The sequence below is a fragment of the Solanum verrucosum genome, unplaced genomic scaffold (genome assembly GCF_900185275.1).
Source record: "Solanum verrucosum unplaced genomic scaffold, falcon-dt-bn FXZP01000086.1, whole genome shotgun sequence".
Lineage (NCBI taxonomy): Eukaryota > Viridiplantae > Streptophyta > Magnoliopsida > Solanales > Solanaceae > Solanum > Solanum verrucosum.
Genome location: NW_026020100.1, coordinates 1,747,045 through 1,763,866, shown reverse-complemented (window position 1 = coordinate 1,763,866; position 16,822 = coordinate 1,747,045). Strand labels below are relative to the sequence as shown.

Genomic DNA, 16,822 nt, shown 5'->3' with positions numbered 1-16,822 from the left:
GAAAAATTATTTTCAGCAGGGATGTTACCTTTGATGAATCTGCCTTGACAAATAAGGTAACAGTTGAAGAAGTCAAACAAATTGATGGTGCTTCAAAGCAAGTGGAGTTTGAGGGAAAGATAATTTTCCCAACACATGGATCAAATGAGGAAACAACAAAAGTTTTTCCTCTAGAAGAAGAGCCAGTCGAAGGGGAGGTTTCATCTCAAGAACCTCAACCACAACTTGAATCAATAGCAACCAGCAAGCCAAAAAGGACAATAAGAAAACCTGCTCTACTCATAGATGTGGTAGTTTATGCGGACTCAATTGCAGCGGATGGCATTCCTACCACTTATAAAGATGCAGTCCAAAGTTCAGAAGAAGATAAGTGGAGGTTTTCCATGGATGAAGAAATGCAGTCCCTTCATCAGAATCATACATGGAAATTGGCTAATCTCCCGGATGGAAAGAAAGCAATTGGGTGCAAATGGGTATTTGCAAAGAAAGAAGGATTTCCTAACCAAGAAGATGTTCGCTACAAAGCAAGATTGATGTCCAAAGGATACGCTCAAAAGGAGGGAATTGACAATAATGAGGTATTTTCTCTAGTTGTGAAACACTCCTCCATTAGAGTTTTGTTGGCTTTGGTAGCACAGTTGAATTTGGAACTAGTTCAGTTAGATGTAAAAACTGCATTTTTACATGGAGACTTGGAAGAGGAAATCTACATGACTCATCCAGAAGGATTCAAAGTTGATGGAAAAGAAAATATGGTGTGCAAACTTGAAAAATCGTTGTATGGATTGAAATAATCTTCTAGAAAATAGTACAAACGATTTGACAAGTTTATGTTGCAGCAAAGGTACATAAGAAGCAAATATGATCATTGTGTGTATTTGCGCAAGCTTGAAGACGATTCCTTTATATATCTTCTCATATATGTTGATGATATGTTGATAGCTTCTAAAAATCAAGAGGAAATTGGGAAGCTAAAGATTCAACTAAAAAAGAGTTTGAGATGAAGGATTTGGGTGAGGCAAAGAGGATTCTTGGCATGGAGATAAAAAGAGATTGACATTCAAAGAAGCTTTTTTTTATCTCAGAAAGAATATTTGAAGAAGGTACTAAATCGATTTGGCATGAATGAGAAAACGAAGTCGGTTAGCACTCCGTTTGCTCCTCATTTTAAGCTTAGTGATACTATGTCGCCAAAGAATGAAGTTGCACGAGAATATATGTCAAGAGTACCATATGTGAATGTTGTTGGTAGCTTAATGTATGCAATGGTTTGCACAAGGCCAGATATTTCACACGATGTTGGAGTTGTAAGCAGGTACATGCATAATCCTGGAAAGGATCATTGGCAGGCTATAAAATGGATTCTACGGTATATTCATAGTACTATAGATGTTGGCTTGGTTTTTGAGCATAAAGATAATCAATATCTTGTTGGATGTTGTGACTCAGATTATGCAGGTAATTTGGACAAACGAAGATCAACTATTGGTTATGTTTTCACTATTGCAAACACACCACTTAGTTGGAAGTCTATTTTGCAGTCAACAGTTGCTTTGTCTACCACTGAGGCAGAGTATATGGCAATTACAGAGGCTAGGAAGGAGGCAATTTGGCTTCAAGGATTGCTTAGAGAGCTTGGTATTAGACAAGAAGGAATCACAATATTTTGTGATAGTCAAAGTGATATTCAATTAGCGAAGAACCAAGTTTATCATGCAAGGACGAAGCATATTGACGTCCGATATCATTTCATACGAGACATCATCGAAGAAGGTGGAGTCATAGTGAAGAAAATCCATACTATGGATAATCCTGCCGATATGCTGACAAAAGTGGTGACTGCGGTCAAGTTTCAACATTGTTTCAACTTGGTCAACATTGTTGAACATTGAAGATTGAGGTTGAAGACACACTCAAAAGTTGTTGAGAGAAAGTTAAAAATGGAGAATCTTGCCAAGGTGGAGATTTGTTAAATTTGACAAGATTCAAAGATGAATTAATGTGAAGATTTGGTAGTTAGGAAGATAATTCTTAATTGGTACAAAAGTCAAGATAGCACCTTTTGTAGGTGAAACTTAGGTGAACCATAAAATGGTTTCACAAGGTAAATCTTGACATTTTGACACATTGTGATGTCACAGATGACATAAATAGGAAGAATTCACTCCTATAAATAGGTAGTTCCTAATTCATTTGTAACACACCTCTCACTTGCCTTCTCATCTTCAAAGGCATTTGATCTTCTTTCTCTCTTGTAGTATTTCACTTGTACTCTTTTAGAGTGAAATAAATATTGGTTGGTTGTGTCCGTGGAGTAGGTAAAAGAAAAAAAAAGTTTGCCGAACCTCGTTAATTCCTGGTGTTGTTGTCTCATTTACTATTTATTAGCTACCTTTAGATATAGCAGTTGTGATTTCATTACTCTCTATATATTCGGCTTCCGCAACAATGACTTCATATCTCAGTTGAGAAATAAGTTGGAATAAATGCAATGTTCATTTGGTTGAGATCAATAAAATTTCCCTCTTCGTCTACAATTGTTGACACCCAATTTTGACCCTTCCTGATAATAATTAATTTCCGAGCTTCTTAATTTTTCGAATGATTTAGAATAATTAGCTTTATATAATTCAAATTAGTTTCAAGGTTATTTTAAGTAATTTCAATCGATCTTTATAGTATTTTGAATAATAACTATATTTCATATAATTAAATATGTATTTACTACGTCTTACAAATATTTTGAAAATCGTAGCAACAAAGTTCTACATTGATTAAAATAAGTATTTTATTAATTTAGTTTTAGTTTGAATTATAGTCTTGAATTAATTAGTTTATGTGAAAATCGAGCAGTTTATGATTAAGTTGATTATTTTATCTCGTTAGAAGGAAAAAGCACATAAATTAATTATGTTAATTTGTCCTATTTGAATTCTAGCCGAACCTTCTAAAATTAATTCATTTGGCTACCTTTTTAATCCGCTTGGTTAAATTGTTAATTAGTTCCCATTACAATTTTGGCCTAATCTAACCTTTTATTCAAGGGAAAATTAGCAATTAAGTCATAATACCTAACATAATTAGTTAAAATAACAACACTTTAAAATATTTATTTAAAATGGCAGAATGACAATATTTTTATAAAATAATATGTATTCAGATTTTAGTATTTAAAATTAATTTTATTTATGGAAAGAGTCTTATATTGGACCAAATTATATATCAATAACCGTTTAAAAGAAAAAAAAATTAAACCAATATCCATTAACCTTCTTCTTCACCATTCACGATTCTTCCCCACCTTTCACGTTTCTTCCCCTCCTTCCACGTTTCAAGATTATCTTTCTTCAAAGTGCTCAATTATTGTTCATGAAGAAATTCTCTCTATTGTTAAACGATATCGCTTTATTAATTCAAGCAGATTTCTCGATTGGCAAGGTAATTTCCATTATCTATTTTGATTTATTTTGATTTGACGTTTAAATCACCGATTCTATATATTACGGATTTACAGTCGAATTTTCCAATTTTTATGTGATTTTGTTTAGATATTCATCAAATAGTTATGATACTTTACATATTACGGAGTTATTGCTCTGTGTATTTGTGGCTACTTGCTGCTAGTGACCCATGAATATTTTACATGAGTTGAGAGAGAACTTGAGGCATAAGTTCTTATAGTATATATTTCAAACGTAGCTTTGGGCTTCCATAATAGTCTATATGGACCTAATATATTAGTTGTGTTGTAACAGTTTTTTGAATGAATTGTACATTTAATCAAACATGTTGAGATATAAGAGTGGGAATTACGGCAAGAGAATATAACATGACTCACAAAAAGTTTTACTTTATTCGGGAAAAAAGAGTTTGAATTACAACTTGTGTTATGGAGAATATAGCTGAAAAAATAGTTTAAATTGAGTAGTTTATTGGGCTGATTGTATTCATTCTATCTATATATCAAAAAGTTTCACATTTTTTGTTTTTACATTGTATTTCAATCTCAATTAGTATACCAACATGTTTGTATTTCCTTCTTAATTTGTATTCATTCTAACTGTATGCTAACAATTTTGTATTTTATTGGGTATTCATTGTGTATTTCAATCTCAATTTATATGTGAACAAGTTTGTATTTCTCTTTTGTTTTGTATTCAACCTAATTGTATACCAACATGTTTTGTATTTTATGTGCCTACTTTAGCTTTCAAAGTCACTTTGTATTTCAAATGAAGAGAGTATTTCTTTTGTATTCACAACTTTATATTCAATCTCACTTTTGTATTCATATATTGTTGTATTCAACATATAGTTCATGATCGATTAGTTTGTATTTTACCTTTCAAAGTCACTTTGTATTTCAAATGAAGAAAGTATTTCTTTTGTATTCACAACTTTATATTCAATCTCACTTTGTATTTTCATCTCACTTTTGTATTCATATATTGTTGTATTCAATATATAGTTCATGATCGATTAGTTACATTAACTTAATGGGATACAAATTATTGTATGCATTCAAACAAAAAAAATAGCTATTAAACTAAAAAAAAAAAAAAAAATTCATTCGTTATACATCATAATTTTGATACAAAATGTCCAAAAAAACTATAAATCCCAATACATACAAAGATTTCACTGATTCAATAAAAAAAAACACTCTTGTACTCGACATATACAAATATCTCAGCCAAACAAATAAAAAAATCAAAATACCTAATTGTTTTTCGATTGTTCACTGAATGCGACAAATGTATAGTCGTCGATTTTGAAAAATTATGTTTTAAAATATGCCGTATTTGACTTGAAGAAGCTTTGGAAGTTATCAGATGAATGATCGGAAGACAAACTAAATTATTTTAATTTATTTTTTTTGATCTTCTTAAGAAGAAAGCAAAAAAACGCTCGACAGAAAGATGACTATTTATGCTCTTTTCAAAACGTAACTAATTTGTATTTAAAATCTTTTTAACCTTTTTTGAATTTTTTTGTTCCATGATTTTCTCTATTCTGTTATTAATTATTTGTATTCTTTCAAATTAATCAAAATAAAATAAATACATAACTAATTCCTTAACAAACTAAAATAATAACATTTTTAATAAATAATGGAAATGTTGCTAAGAAATCCCACTTAAAGCTAAAATATTGTTGTTTTAAAAAATTTTCCATTATTTAAACCCATCTCTAGACCAAAGTTTGGGCCACTTTTCAGCAGCCCAATACAATTTCCCAGCATAACACAGACCCATCCATACAACAATACAATACATCAGCAGCCCACTCCCAAAACCCGGCCAAGTCTCTTCTTCAACAAGACCCGAATACCAGTTCAACGTCAGCAGCTCCAATGCTCACAGAGACCGACAGACCAACAGCAGTACACGGCGTCCTCACGATGAGAGTCGTTTCCAAAGGAATTAACACGGAATATTCGAACTACAACAACCAACAACGTCAATTCCAATAAACGGAAAGCAGCGGCAGTACACGGCGTCAACACAGCAGGCAGTACTCTGCGATTTTTATTTTCTTCTCCAACATCCCTCTCAATCCGTACAGTGCAGCAAAAGCAACACGCGTTTCTCCCCTTTCCTCTTCCGGAATGGGGCGAAATTTCAGAAAAAGAGTGTCTCCCTTTAATGGTGAAAGGATTTTGGGAGTTTGAATTTTGAATTGGGCCCTTTTCTATCCGGATTTTATCCGTTTCCCCCTTTCCGAACCCTAGATTCCATTCTATATATACTCTCCCTTTATTCAGTAGAAAGGGATTAGAGAAAAAAATATCGGAGGAAGGTTGAATTTTTTTTAAGTAAGCTAACTAAGAACAACTTAAGCGAAAACTAGCCAAAATACATACCAAATACACTTCAAGAAAACAGAGGAGACAGCTAACTTCGATGCTTGAGTTCGACATTCTGCCTGACTTTCTTGATCGTTGTTCGAGTCGAGTCTGTGTGGTAGAGGTTGTCATTGCTCTGATCATTTTTGTCTCATTTCATTGCCCCGAGAAAGGTATTGTCGTTTCCTTCCGTATTCCGTTTCAATGTAACATATTGTGTGTATTCGATATTCATTTTCTTGTGAGTTTTCGGACAGTAAGCTTGGATCCGAAATCAATAAAGTTTGCTTTGATTCATATTGGTCATGCTGCTCACATTTATGTGATTTACATTTTGAATATGTTGCCTATGATGTTCTGTCCCTTTTACTATTTTTTTTTTTACGTTCCTAGCTGCCTTTTAGTCTAGTTGTCAAAGCTGTTCTATTCGTTCTACTTCATTTTCAGATCGCCATGAATCTGTAATATTGTTTAATTTTCGATGTCATATGCTTCATTCTTTCACCTCAAGTTGAATGAATGAACCAAGATGTCAACATTATGAGTTAGGTATTGTATCTGCCATTGTTGTGAGCCTTTAAATCAAATTTGCTGCTGCCCGTTTTGACTCGTTACTGGTTCATTTTTGGTTGAGTCTATTTTGAAAGGCAAGTTTTAGTTTTCTTTTTTTTTAGTTTGCAGCATGTCCTTTTTTTGTGTTTCTATTCTCAAGTTTGATGCCTACGGTTCATTCCTTTCGCCTCTTGAAGTGTTGTAATCTGAAAGTTTGTGTGTTATTGTGTTGTTGTCAACCGGTATTTAATTGTTTATTGATGTAAGTGCGGTTCTCGGTAAGCATCGGTTCTTTCTCCGATTAAATTTAGCTTATATGTCATTTTGGTCTCAGCCTTGAAGCATACTAAAATTTGATTTAATGTCTGCATCAAAGTCATTCACATTTAATGGTGTTTGGTTGCCTCCTCCTTCCCTCCCCCATTGTTGTTCGAAGTGTGGAATGTTCCTGTTTAGCTTACCTTGTTTTTCATGTTCGTGTCTCCATCTTGCGTAGAATTTTAGTTAAAGAAAAATGCCTAATTTTGCTGCTCAAGTATGAGTTCCTTAGCATGCTTCCCTCATCTCTTTCTTATTTCGATCTTTTATGAGATCTATATTGGTGTTGCTCAAATATATAGTTCATTCTACTTTAGTATAAAATATTAATATTTGTTGTTAGATTTGAACTTATGCGTATGATAGTCAGTGTAGTGTTTGGCCATTTCGTGTGGTTAATCTGTTTAAAATATAAGATTGCATTGGCTTAGCTAATTTTAAGAGATTGAATGCTAGTTTCATTTTGTTGGTTTAGTTATCATTTTCCCAAAATTTGAATTAATCTTTAATATAGTCTTACTTGGATTATTCTCTAATATTGCTTTATAAATTAGTTGGTCGTTTTTTGTATGTGATATGTCATTAGGACTTTTTTTTGTTTTATGTTCATTAGGTTAGTCCAAGCTTCTGTTCATTTTTTGTATGTTATGGCAGTGTGTTTCTTCCTAGCTTATCTTCTAATTTTATTTGAAAACATGTGTAAGTTTGTATGGGTTTAAATAGAAATAAAAGCATTATGGGTTTTCCCTCCTCTTTAAATCAGACAACGTGTTATGTATTTAGGGTGATCATTTCTTGATTGTTTGTTTCAGTTAACCCCTTTACTCATTACTTGGTTTTTCTTTTGAGATTTGGGATGATCAGATGTCTTAATGCGTTCTTTCAAGTTTCCTTTGATAGAATTATTAATCCGAGTGCATTACATTTTATCCGTGTTTGACTTTGCTTGGAATTCTTAAGACCTGTTAGATCAGCCTCTATTAAATACTTACTAATTCGTTTCTTCTATCCCCTTTCTTTGCATGTGAATCTGCCTTGAGTCCTCACAGACTTCTCTTTTCCCCTTGCATTCCGATTTGGGCCGTAAAAGCCCAAATTTGCTCTTCTTGCTCGAGTCAGCCCCATTTTCGAGTGAAAGAAATTGATGAACAGGTGGAAAGCAGTACATGTGGCTGGAAACTGAGTTTTCAGATCCCAAAAAGCCTAAAAGAGGGCCGTATATAGGATGTATACAAGTGTATACACAAGTATACATGGAAAGAACAGTGATATACAGGTCTGGAATGACGATACAGGTGCTGGAAATTTGAAGTGGGCTGCATACATTCGATATATATCCCAATATACACGCAAACGAGCCTAAATATGTCCCGTATACAGTGATATACATAAAGAATACGGAAAAGGGTCAAAATTGCCCCTGAACTATATGAAATAGATCATTTATACCCTTCGTTACATTTTGGGATCAAAAATGTCCCTGTTGTTATCCTAAGAGACCACAAATACCCTCAAGAGTTAACACCCCAAATTTTTGTTGACGTGGCAAGCCACGTGGGACTAATCCTTCCACCTAAGCGTTGTCAACTAGGATTCACTACAAAAGAACTAGACCTTTAGCGACAACAACAGTCGCCACAAAAGCCCAGAAAATCGTCACTAAAAGTTTTTAACATTAAATTCTAATTTTGTGTTTTTTTCTTCATTGTTTTTAAAAAACCAAATATGATATCGATTAAGTAGGAGTTTGAAGACACTATATGTTTTATTTTTATGTCATATGTAAATGTATAAAATGTACAATGATGCATTATATATATATAGTAGGAGATTTGAATCGAGAAGTAATTTTGATTATTTTTCGTAATAATATTGGATGTTTTTAATATGGATGTTGCAAGTTATTTATTTTGGAAAATTAGGTCGCAATCGAAAATTAATTATCATATTTTTTTGTTGAAAAAATAGGTTTTACTAGCGAATGGTTGTTGGAGCCTTAGTCGCCACTAAAAATCACTCATAACCTTTAGTGGCAATATTTTGGGATTTTGTGGCGACTTTGTCGCCACTAAAAGTCAAGTTATTTTGTAGTGAATCTTAGTTGGCAATGCTTAGGTGGAGGGATTAGTCCCATGTGGCTTGCCACGTAACTAAAAAATTGGGGTGTTAACTCTTGAGGGTATTTGTGGTCTCCTGGGATAACTGCGGGGGTATTTTTGATCCCAAAATGGAATGGAGGGTATAAGTGGTCTATTTCGCATAGTTCAGGGGCAATTTTGACCCTTTTCCGTAAAGAATATACACAGATTTTCTGAAGGCAAATAGGCCCAAAGGCCTTGACCCATTTCCAGCAGGTCCAGGTGACAGAAAAGTGGGCCAAAGCCCAAAATTTACAGCTGCAGGATTTTAATTAAATAGGCCCAAATTCATGTTTTGGATCATTTTTAGTATTAGGACAGGTTCACGAATTTGAGTCAAAGGCCCAATTGATATTTCTTCCCTTTGCTCTTTAATTACTTGTTATATTGACTAACTGTATTTATGTTATGGTTTAATTTAATTAAATTCCCAAAGATAGTCATTTCACTTTTTATATACTCAAATTAAAATATTTATATTTCATACTTAGCTTTATTTTATTATTTTTTGTCAACACTTAAGTTATTCCCCTTTAGAAAAATCCTCCCTTTAGTTCATTTCCCTTTAAGATAATTAAAATGACAATAATAATAATAATTAAAAAACAATAATAAAAAATGAGTTTTCTTAGTTGATATTTTCTAAAAAATTAGTCAAAGTCATTTTAGTCAAATCGCCGGTCAACCGCAAGTTAGCGGACATTTCGAGGACCTAACACCTTCTCGAAATGTACATTTGAACTCGAACCCCTTTATTTTCAACTGATTTTATATGTTTAAGTCTTTTGAAAACTTTAAGTTTTTTCTTGATTTTTACTTAACATTAAGTGACGACTCTGTTCTTTTGGAAATTCGATTTCTCTTAAATCACAAGTTTAATCGATTTTTTGAAAACTTAGTTATTTTTCTTTTATTTATTTATTTTCAAGTAAAACAACAACGACTTTTCTTTCTCTGTTTTCATCCATTATTGCACCTTAAGATGATGAACGCAAATGTAGATTAGAGTTGTCGAGGTTTACTCTAAAATACTAAATCAATGTAAATATATGTGTAAGAGTTACTCACCTGAAAGAGAAGCGGGAAAATGCTAGACTGGGAGTTGATGTCTATGTTGCTCGGACTCTTCAAAAATGTCAAAGGATGCGTGTCGGATTCACCAAAATAGTGTATTTTGTTAGGGTTTTGCCCTGATTTTCTTACCATAATTTAAGATTTATTTTTCCTTAAAGAAAAGACAAAACATTACCATAAATATTTTTACTTTTCCTGAAAGGAAAATATAATGTTCTTTCATATTTAGTTTATTCTTTCCTTTTAGGAAAAGGTTTTGGAGTAGTTAGTTCTTGTCTAGTAGGAAAGGTTTTAGGACTCTATAAATATAAGTTTGTTTCTTCTAACACAATAACAATAACATCCACACAATGTAGTCGTTTAAGAGTCTTGTTTGTGGGGAGATTTATTCTCTCAAAAAATTTATAATATTTTTCTTTTATATTAGTTTTCATATAATAATATTATGTTTTTAGTATAAGTTTTTGTCGTCTGATTTATCAACCATATGATTTGCAATTTGTAAGTTTCCGCATGACGCCTTAATCACCCTTCATAACCCAACATATTCTTGGAGAATCCAATACGGGTGCGGCATTGAAAGTGAAAGAATCTTGCATAAAAAGATACAAAGAAACTTATCCATGTGTTTGGTACTATTATTTATTCTTCAAACCAATAACGACTATTTTAAGAAAGAATAGTTGATAAAGAATACACGTGAACTAAAAAATTGAAGAATCAAAAGTACATATATAAAACTACTCCAAATAAAACGATGTTATTTTTTAAGCAAAAAAAAATGTGATTTATTTGATACTCGTTTACTTGTTCCCAACTGCCAGATCAAAATCTATTAAACAAATACTCGTTCCGTCACAAATTAGTGGTCATGTTTCGCTTTGTTGCAGTTGATTTAACTGATTTTTAAGGGTAAATTGAATAAGATTAACTTAATATTTTATAATTAAAATTTATATATTCAAAAACTATACGAAAAATTTCTAAAAATTACGATATTTCTCATGTCAATTTGATGAAACATTTTAAAATATTGATCAGTTACCAACTTCCCATAGTTTAACTCTTAAAAAAAAAGAAATAGGACAACTAATTGGGACAGGTGGGAGTAGTTTTGTTTTAAATCAAATAATCTTAGGAAATGTAGCGTCAAGTGTTTGGTTCAATTGAAATTTTTTTTTAGGGAATATGACTTCCATTTTTTAAAGAATCTTTTTTTATGAACATTTATTTTAATTACATATTTTGAAGAGATACGAATATCTTTCTGATGCATAAAATAGAGGGAGGAGAGGAAACCAAAAAAAATCGAAGGTAAGGTGAAAAAAACTAAGAAGGCTTCCCTTTTTTTTTTTCCGCACAACGAGCTTGATCGAAAAATTATTCAGAAAGTTTCAAAGTTGAGACCCCACATTTGGAAGATCTCTTACTCAATCAACTCGATCATCCTTATGGGGAAATCAAAATAGCATCACTCTCTAGTTGCTATAATATAGAAATAAATTGTCTTTCTTTGCTGAACTGTTACCGGCAATTCTTAATTAATTGAAGGAAAAAAGTTTAATCATAGTTAAGTAATTTAGAAGAAAAATAGTACATATATAGGTTGAGATTCCTTATGTACTATTTTTCTTCTAAATTATCGAAATAATTTCTTTTCCACTTATCCAATTTGCAATTGAAGAAAAATATTATCTTTAAAGATCTAAGCAATTTATCAAATATTAGTTTAGAGAGGTTACTGTACTTGTAAAAAAGTCATGACTATTTCTCTGTGACATTTTGCTCTGTCCAACTCCAAACAGGCCTTTTTTTAGTAGTATGTCTTGTAAAAGCAAACATGCAACAATACAGTATCAAGAATTGAATCAGAATCAAGTCAAATCACAAGAAATACTATAGAAATGAAGCAATTAGAATAAAATCAAATCTCATATGATCTCAAAAATATAAGGTAAAAAGTTTTTATTTTTTCTCCGCTTGAGCAAGGAGAAATATTTTATCCGTCCATCTCTTGAAGAGATCTAGCAACGTCCAACCGAAATAATATTGAGATCTTCTACACTGATGCCCGCACTTTTTTCAAATTGTAATAAAAATTGAATTTCCTTAAAGTTATTGATGTATATACCACAAAATACAATAAATAACAATTGAAAATAAAATGATAAAATAATAATAATAAATAATATTCAGGTTGAAACACGTATAAGGCTATCACTCGTTCAAGAGTACGTTGATGCGCCACCCAGAAATGGTCTGCTTGAGCGGTCTTAACATCCTCTTAGAAGGGAGAATTATGCTTCTCGGTAAAGAGACTTTTTAAGACCTCCCCGAGAGCGGAAGGATCAAATTCCTTTGGTTCAAGGTGGCCCTTGACTATGACCTCGAGGTACAGTGGATCGTGAATCCCCTCGAGTTGGAGAAAGTTCCATAATGAAATGGTTGATAGATAGAAGGGAGAATGCCGCTGACAAAGAGGAGCTCTACCAGTCTCGCTCTCTTTAAGGACATTCAAGTCCACTAATATATATTCTACACTGATCCAACAATATATCTTGGTCTCTCCCCTCTAACAACGTCATATGACTCAAACAACTTCAAATTTATTGAAGAGTCCAAAACTCCAAAAAAAAAAAAACACCTTCTTCAATAAAAATAATTACATTATTTTGAGCCACATCAATATATACTATTTACAAAACATATGCTCACATATCCCAACATTTACTAGCCAAAAATAATTGTCAAACAGCCAACACTTTTTCAATACAAATGAAAAACAAACTAAGTCTTCACGTCGAGTCGATAGTGGATGCACACCTTTTTATTTATTTATATTTTTTTTTTTATAAAATCATTCTGCACATCACTAGTATTTATATATAATACCAATTCTATGCAAATATAAACCAAACTTATAATACTCTAATGGCTTTGATCTCAAGGTTGTGCATCTTTGTTTTGGTTGCACATTTTGCCACCCCAATTGTGTGTATTCGCAGCCCTATTAATCAAACACCTGCCCTTTTCGTGTTCGGTGATTCAATTTTTGATCCTGGAAATAATAATTACATCAACACCATTGCTAGCTTCCAAGCAAATTATTTGCCGTATGGTGAATCATTCTTCAAGGACCCTACTGGCAGGACCTCCAATGGACGCCTCATTCCTGATTTTATTGGTAAATTTATTCGCACTTTCGTCAATTCATAGGGAGGTAGTAGATTTTCAGTAAAATAATCTAACTTATTTGATGTTATTGGTTGTATATTTTGCAGCTGAAAATGCTAATTTGCCATTAATTCCGCCGTATTTTGAAATTGGAAAGAAACAATTCACTCATGGGGTGAATTTTGCTTCAGCCGGTTCTGGTTGTTTGGCTGAAACCGCTCGTGGCTTTGTAAGTAACAATATTTACTTTTATGTAATTCTTGTTTGAATTTGATATTAGGTGGAATTATTTAAAAAAAAAAAAAACTTTGGTTTTCATTTGACAGGTTATAGATCTTCAAACTCAGTTGATAAATTTCCAAAACGTGACACAACTGTTGAAGAATAAAGTGGGTGAAACAGAGTCCAAACAGATTCTCTCCAATGCTGTATATATTTTTAGCACTGGCACTAATGATTTTACACCTTTATTAACAAATTCAACGTTTCAAAATCCCGATAGAGAATATCTGCAGATGATTATGGGAAATTTGACTGCTGTTTTAAAGGTAATTAACTTAATATTAATCTTTATTATGATCATATATAAGAAAATTGTACATGTAAAGATGTTGTTATAGAGAAGTCTGACTGGATTAAAAGAAAATATTTTGATAAGGCTTCTGATGTTTCAATTTAGATTTTATATCAGCCTAACGTTTAGGTCAGCTGAATCAGGAATGCCAAACTGAATTGAATTAATAAATGGGCAGGTCATTAACTCGTTGACGGATCATGTTTTCATATTTACTACCTCTAACTAAACTATTTTCTTGTACTTTGTTTGAATGAATGCAACAGGGAGTTTACGAGGAAGGAGGGAGAAAGTTTGCGATGCTTAATTTGGGTCCATTTGGTTGTCTCCCTTCTATTAGGAATCTCAACCTTCAAAAAGGAGTTACAAATGGGAGTTGCATGGAGGATGCCACAAACTTGGCCAAAATGTTTAATTCAGCGCTCCCAGAAATGCTCAAACAACTAGAGAAGCAATTGCCTGGATTTAAGTATACAATATTCAACTTCTTCAAAGTACTTGTAGATAGCATTGATAATCCAACAAATTACGGTATCTCTTCGAACTCAAAATCAAGTATTTTTATGTTTGATTATATATTATGCACCAATGATATGATTTTGCTCTGTTTTGTTTAGGTTTTAAGATATCAGAGACGGCTTGTTGTGGAACGGGTCCATTTCGAGGGATTTTTAGTTGTGGAGGGAAGAGGCAGGTAAAAGAGTACGAGTTATGTCAGAATGTGAAAGATTACTTGTTTTTCGACTCTTCTCATCCCTCTGAGCAGGCCTACCAAAAATACACGGAATTACTGTGGAATGGAACTCCAGACATTGTGGCACCTTACAGCCTAAAATCCTTTTTTAAACTTTCAACCTAACCTGATGATGGAATTGTATTTTTAATGCCTGCTAAATGAAAGAAGAGAGAAATGTAAAACTTGATGTTAAGGAGCTTCATATATATCTACTGATATTTCTTATCATGTGTTTGATTTATAGAGAGTACTCAATCTTTAGTTGGAACATGTAATGTACATTTTCAGTTGCATATGCAATTGGAGAAAGATTTGTGATTGAATGTCTCTTCGATTAGGGATATGATCATAGTGAAGATAAAATAAAATTCAAAAATAAATTGTCATTACACAGAGTCGATAGCAACTTTTTGGGAATTATGTCATTCGTCTATTAAGTGTTTCCACAGACCACAATAGGCATATATCATATTGAAATGTAAGCTCCTAACTCGCTCCAATCTACAAGGAACTTACGTATGATGGTTTCCGATCAGAGGTGGCTTGTTGTGGGACTGGTCCGTTTCGAGGGATTCTTAGTTGTGGAGGGAAGGGGCTGGTAAAAGAGTACGAGTCATATAAAAATGTGAATGATTACTTGTTTTTCAACTCTGTTCATCCCACTGAGCTGGCCTACCAACAATGCTGTGGAATGGAACTCCAGATGTTGTAGCACCTCACAACCTAAAATCCTTTTTTAAACATTCAAACTCCAAATGTTGTAGCACCTCACAATTCCTACTATACGAAGAATAAACAATGTGAAACATGTGATGATAAAGAGCTTGATCTCTAGTAATTTTTCTGTTCTTATTGTATTCAGTTTATAAAGAGATGATCTTTAGATTTGATGAGATGACTTCATATCTGAGTCGTCATGATTGAACAAATTAAAGTCGATAAATAGATGGAATCATGCAATGTAAATATATTTCAGTTGTATAAATATTGTTTGATTTGGGAAGAAAGTCAATGAGATTAACAAAGGATCCCATCTTTGTAGTCTGGTGTTGCACCATCGTTAGAACTTGAAAAGATGGATGTGATCAGATAGCAGACATAATCAGTCCTCTGCTAAAACCAAAGTTCCAAAAAAGTTGAAGAAGAACATCAAGAACAATCCTTTTCTGCCTTCCTATACATTTGAAGAAGAGAGAAAACGTGTTTGTTGATTGTTTTATCCTTTATAACCCGATTACTGTGTTTTCGCACAAGGAATGTAGTTTCAAAGTGTTGAAGAATGAAAAAAATTTCACATTGGTGGTTAATGAGATAACAAGTCTCATTATAAGTGAAAGCTTCATAGCTCAAGCTTAAACACCATAGCTAGAAGAGAGGAAGAAGAGAGAGTTGTATTGATTGTATAATGTGACTTGATACAATGTATCTGTACATAGGGTATATTTATACTACAAATAAATGCAGTAACTAACTCATGCCAACAGGGCATCTTTCTAACTAACTTTTTACTAATTGGTTAACTAACTCAACCATATAGCTTTCTTAACCATTTACACTAGTTAACAATAAGGCTTGGACAATCTTGTCACACCCCGAGCCTACACCCTGGACGTGGCTGGCACTCAAAGACCATTGCTGGCCCCAAGCGAACCCTTGGCCTGACTTTCTTAACTCAGCGGAAACATAACTCAACAGAATAACTTCATGCCATGCAAGGACATAAAACAACTTAACTGATAAAATCTGGCCCAAAAAAGCAACTCGAGTCTCAAAATAGAATATTTACATATATACATAGATGAGAAACTTAAAACTAACTAACTGACTGACCGTCTATGAAGTCTCTATAACACTGAGATGGATGTTGGGACAGACCCCGCAACATCCTAATAAAACAAAACTAAGAGAACAAAATAACCGAGTCCTCCGGAATGCAAAGAGGCTCACCATTGACTCTGGAGTGCTCAACTGGATCAACGGCGTGCTGGATGCTGATCCTGGGTACCTATGTCTGCATCGTCATAAGATGCAGACCAACTGGCATCAATACATTGAATGTACGAGTATGCGAGCTGAAAAACTAAGCAACAACTTAAGCTTGAAAGGAGTACAAGTGAACACTTACCTTAGCTCTGTTCAACTCATGAATAACTGAACTCAAATGTAAAGCAATAAGACACATGCAATACATAAATAGCTTGTAAAACACTTTAAACAACTTAGTTCGTTAAGGATAAAACGATAACAAACTCAACTTTACTTATATAAAAGTAATATAACTTTAGTGGAAGATTTTTTAACCGACAACCACCACTATGAGCCTTAGTGATGATACAATATTTTACCTCACGTTGCCCAAGGACCATCCTATACCTTGTCGTGATATAGGACCTTACTTAACTTAGTGGATC

The 16,822-nt window shown here is 33.0% G+C and overlaps 1 protein-coding gene across 1 annotated transcript; it reads left to right on the top strand.

The window, feature by feature from the left end:
- The first annotated feature begins 12,858 nt into the window (after window positions 1-12,858).
- LOC125825020 (GDSL esterase/lipase 2-like) lies at window positions 12,859-14,534 on the top strand. The gene is made up of 5 exons (XM_049504372.1): window positions 12,859-13,111; window positions 13,209-13,330; window positions 13,428-13,649; window positions 13,942-14,206; window positions 14,293-14,534. Exons 1-5 carry the CDS (start codon window positions 12,859-12,861, stop codon window positions 14,532-14,534), a joined length of 1,104 nt encoding a protein of 367 aa, XP_049360329.1.
- Window positions 14,535-16,822: the final 2,288 nt, after the last annotated feature.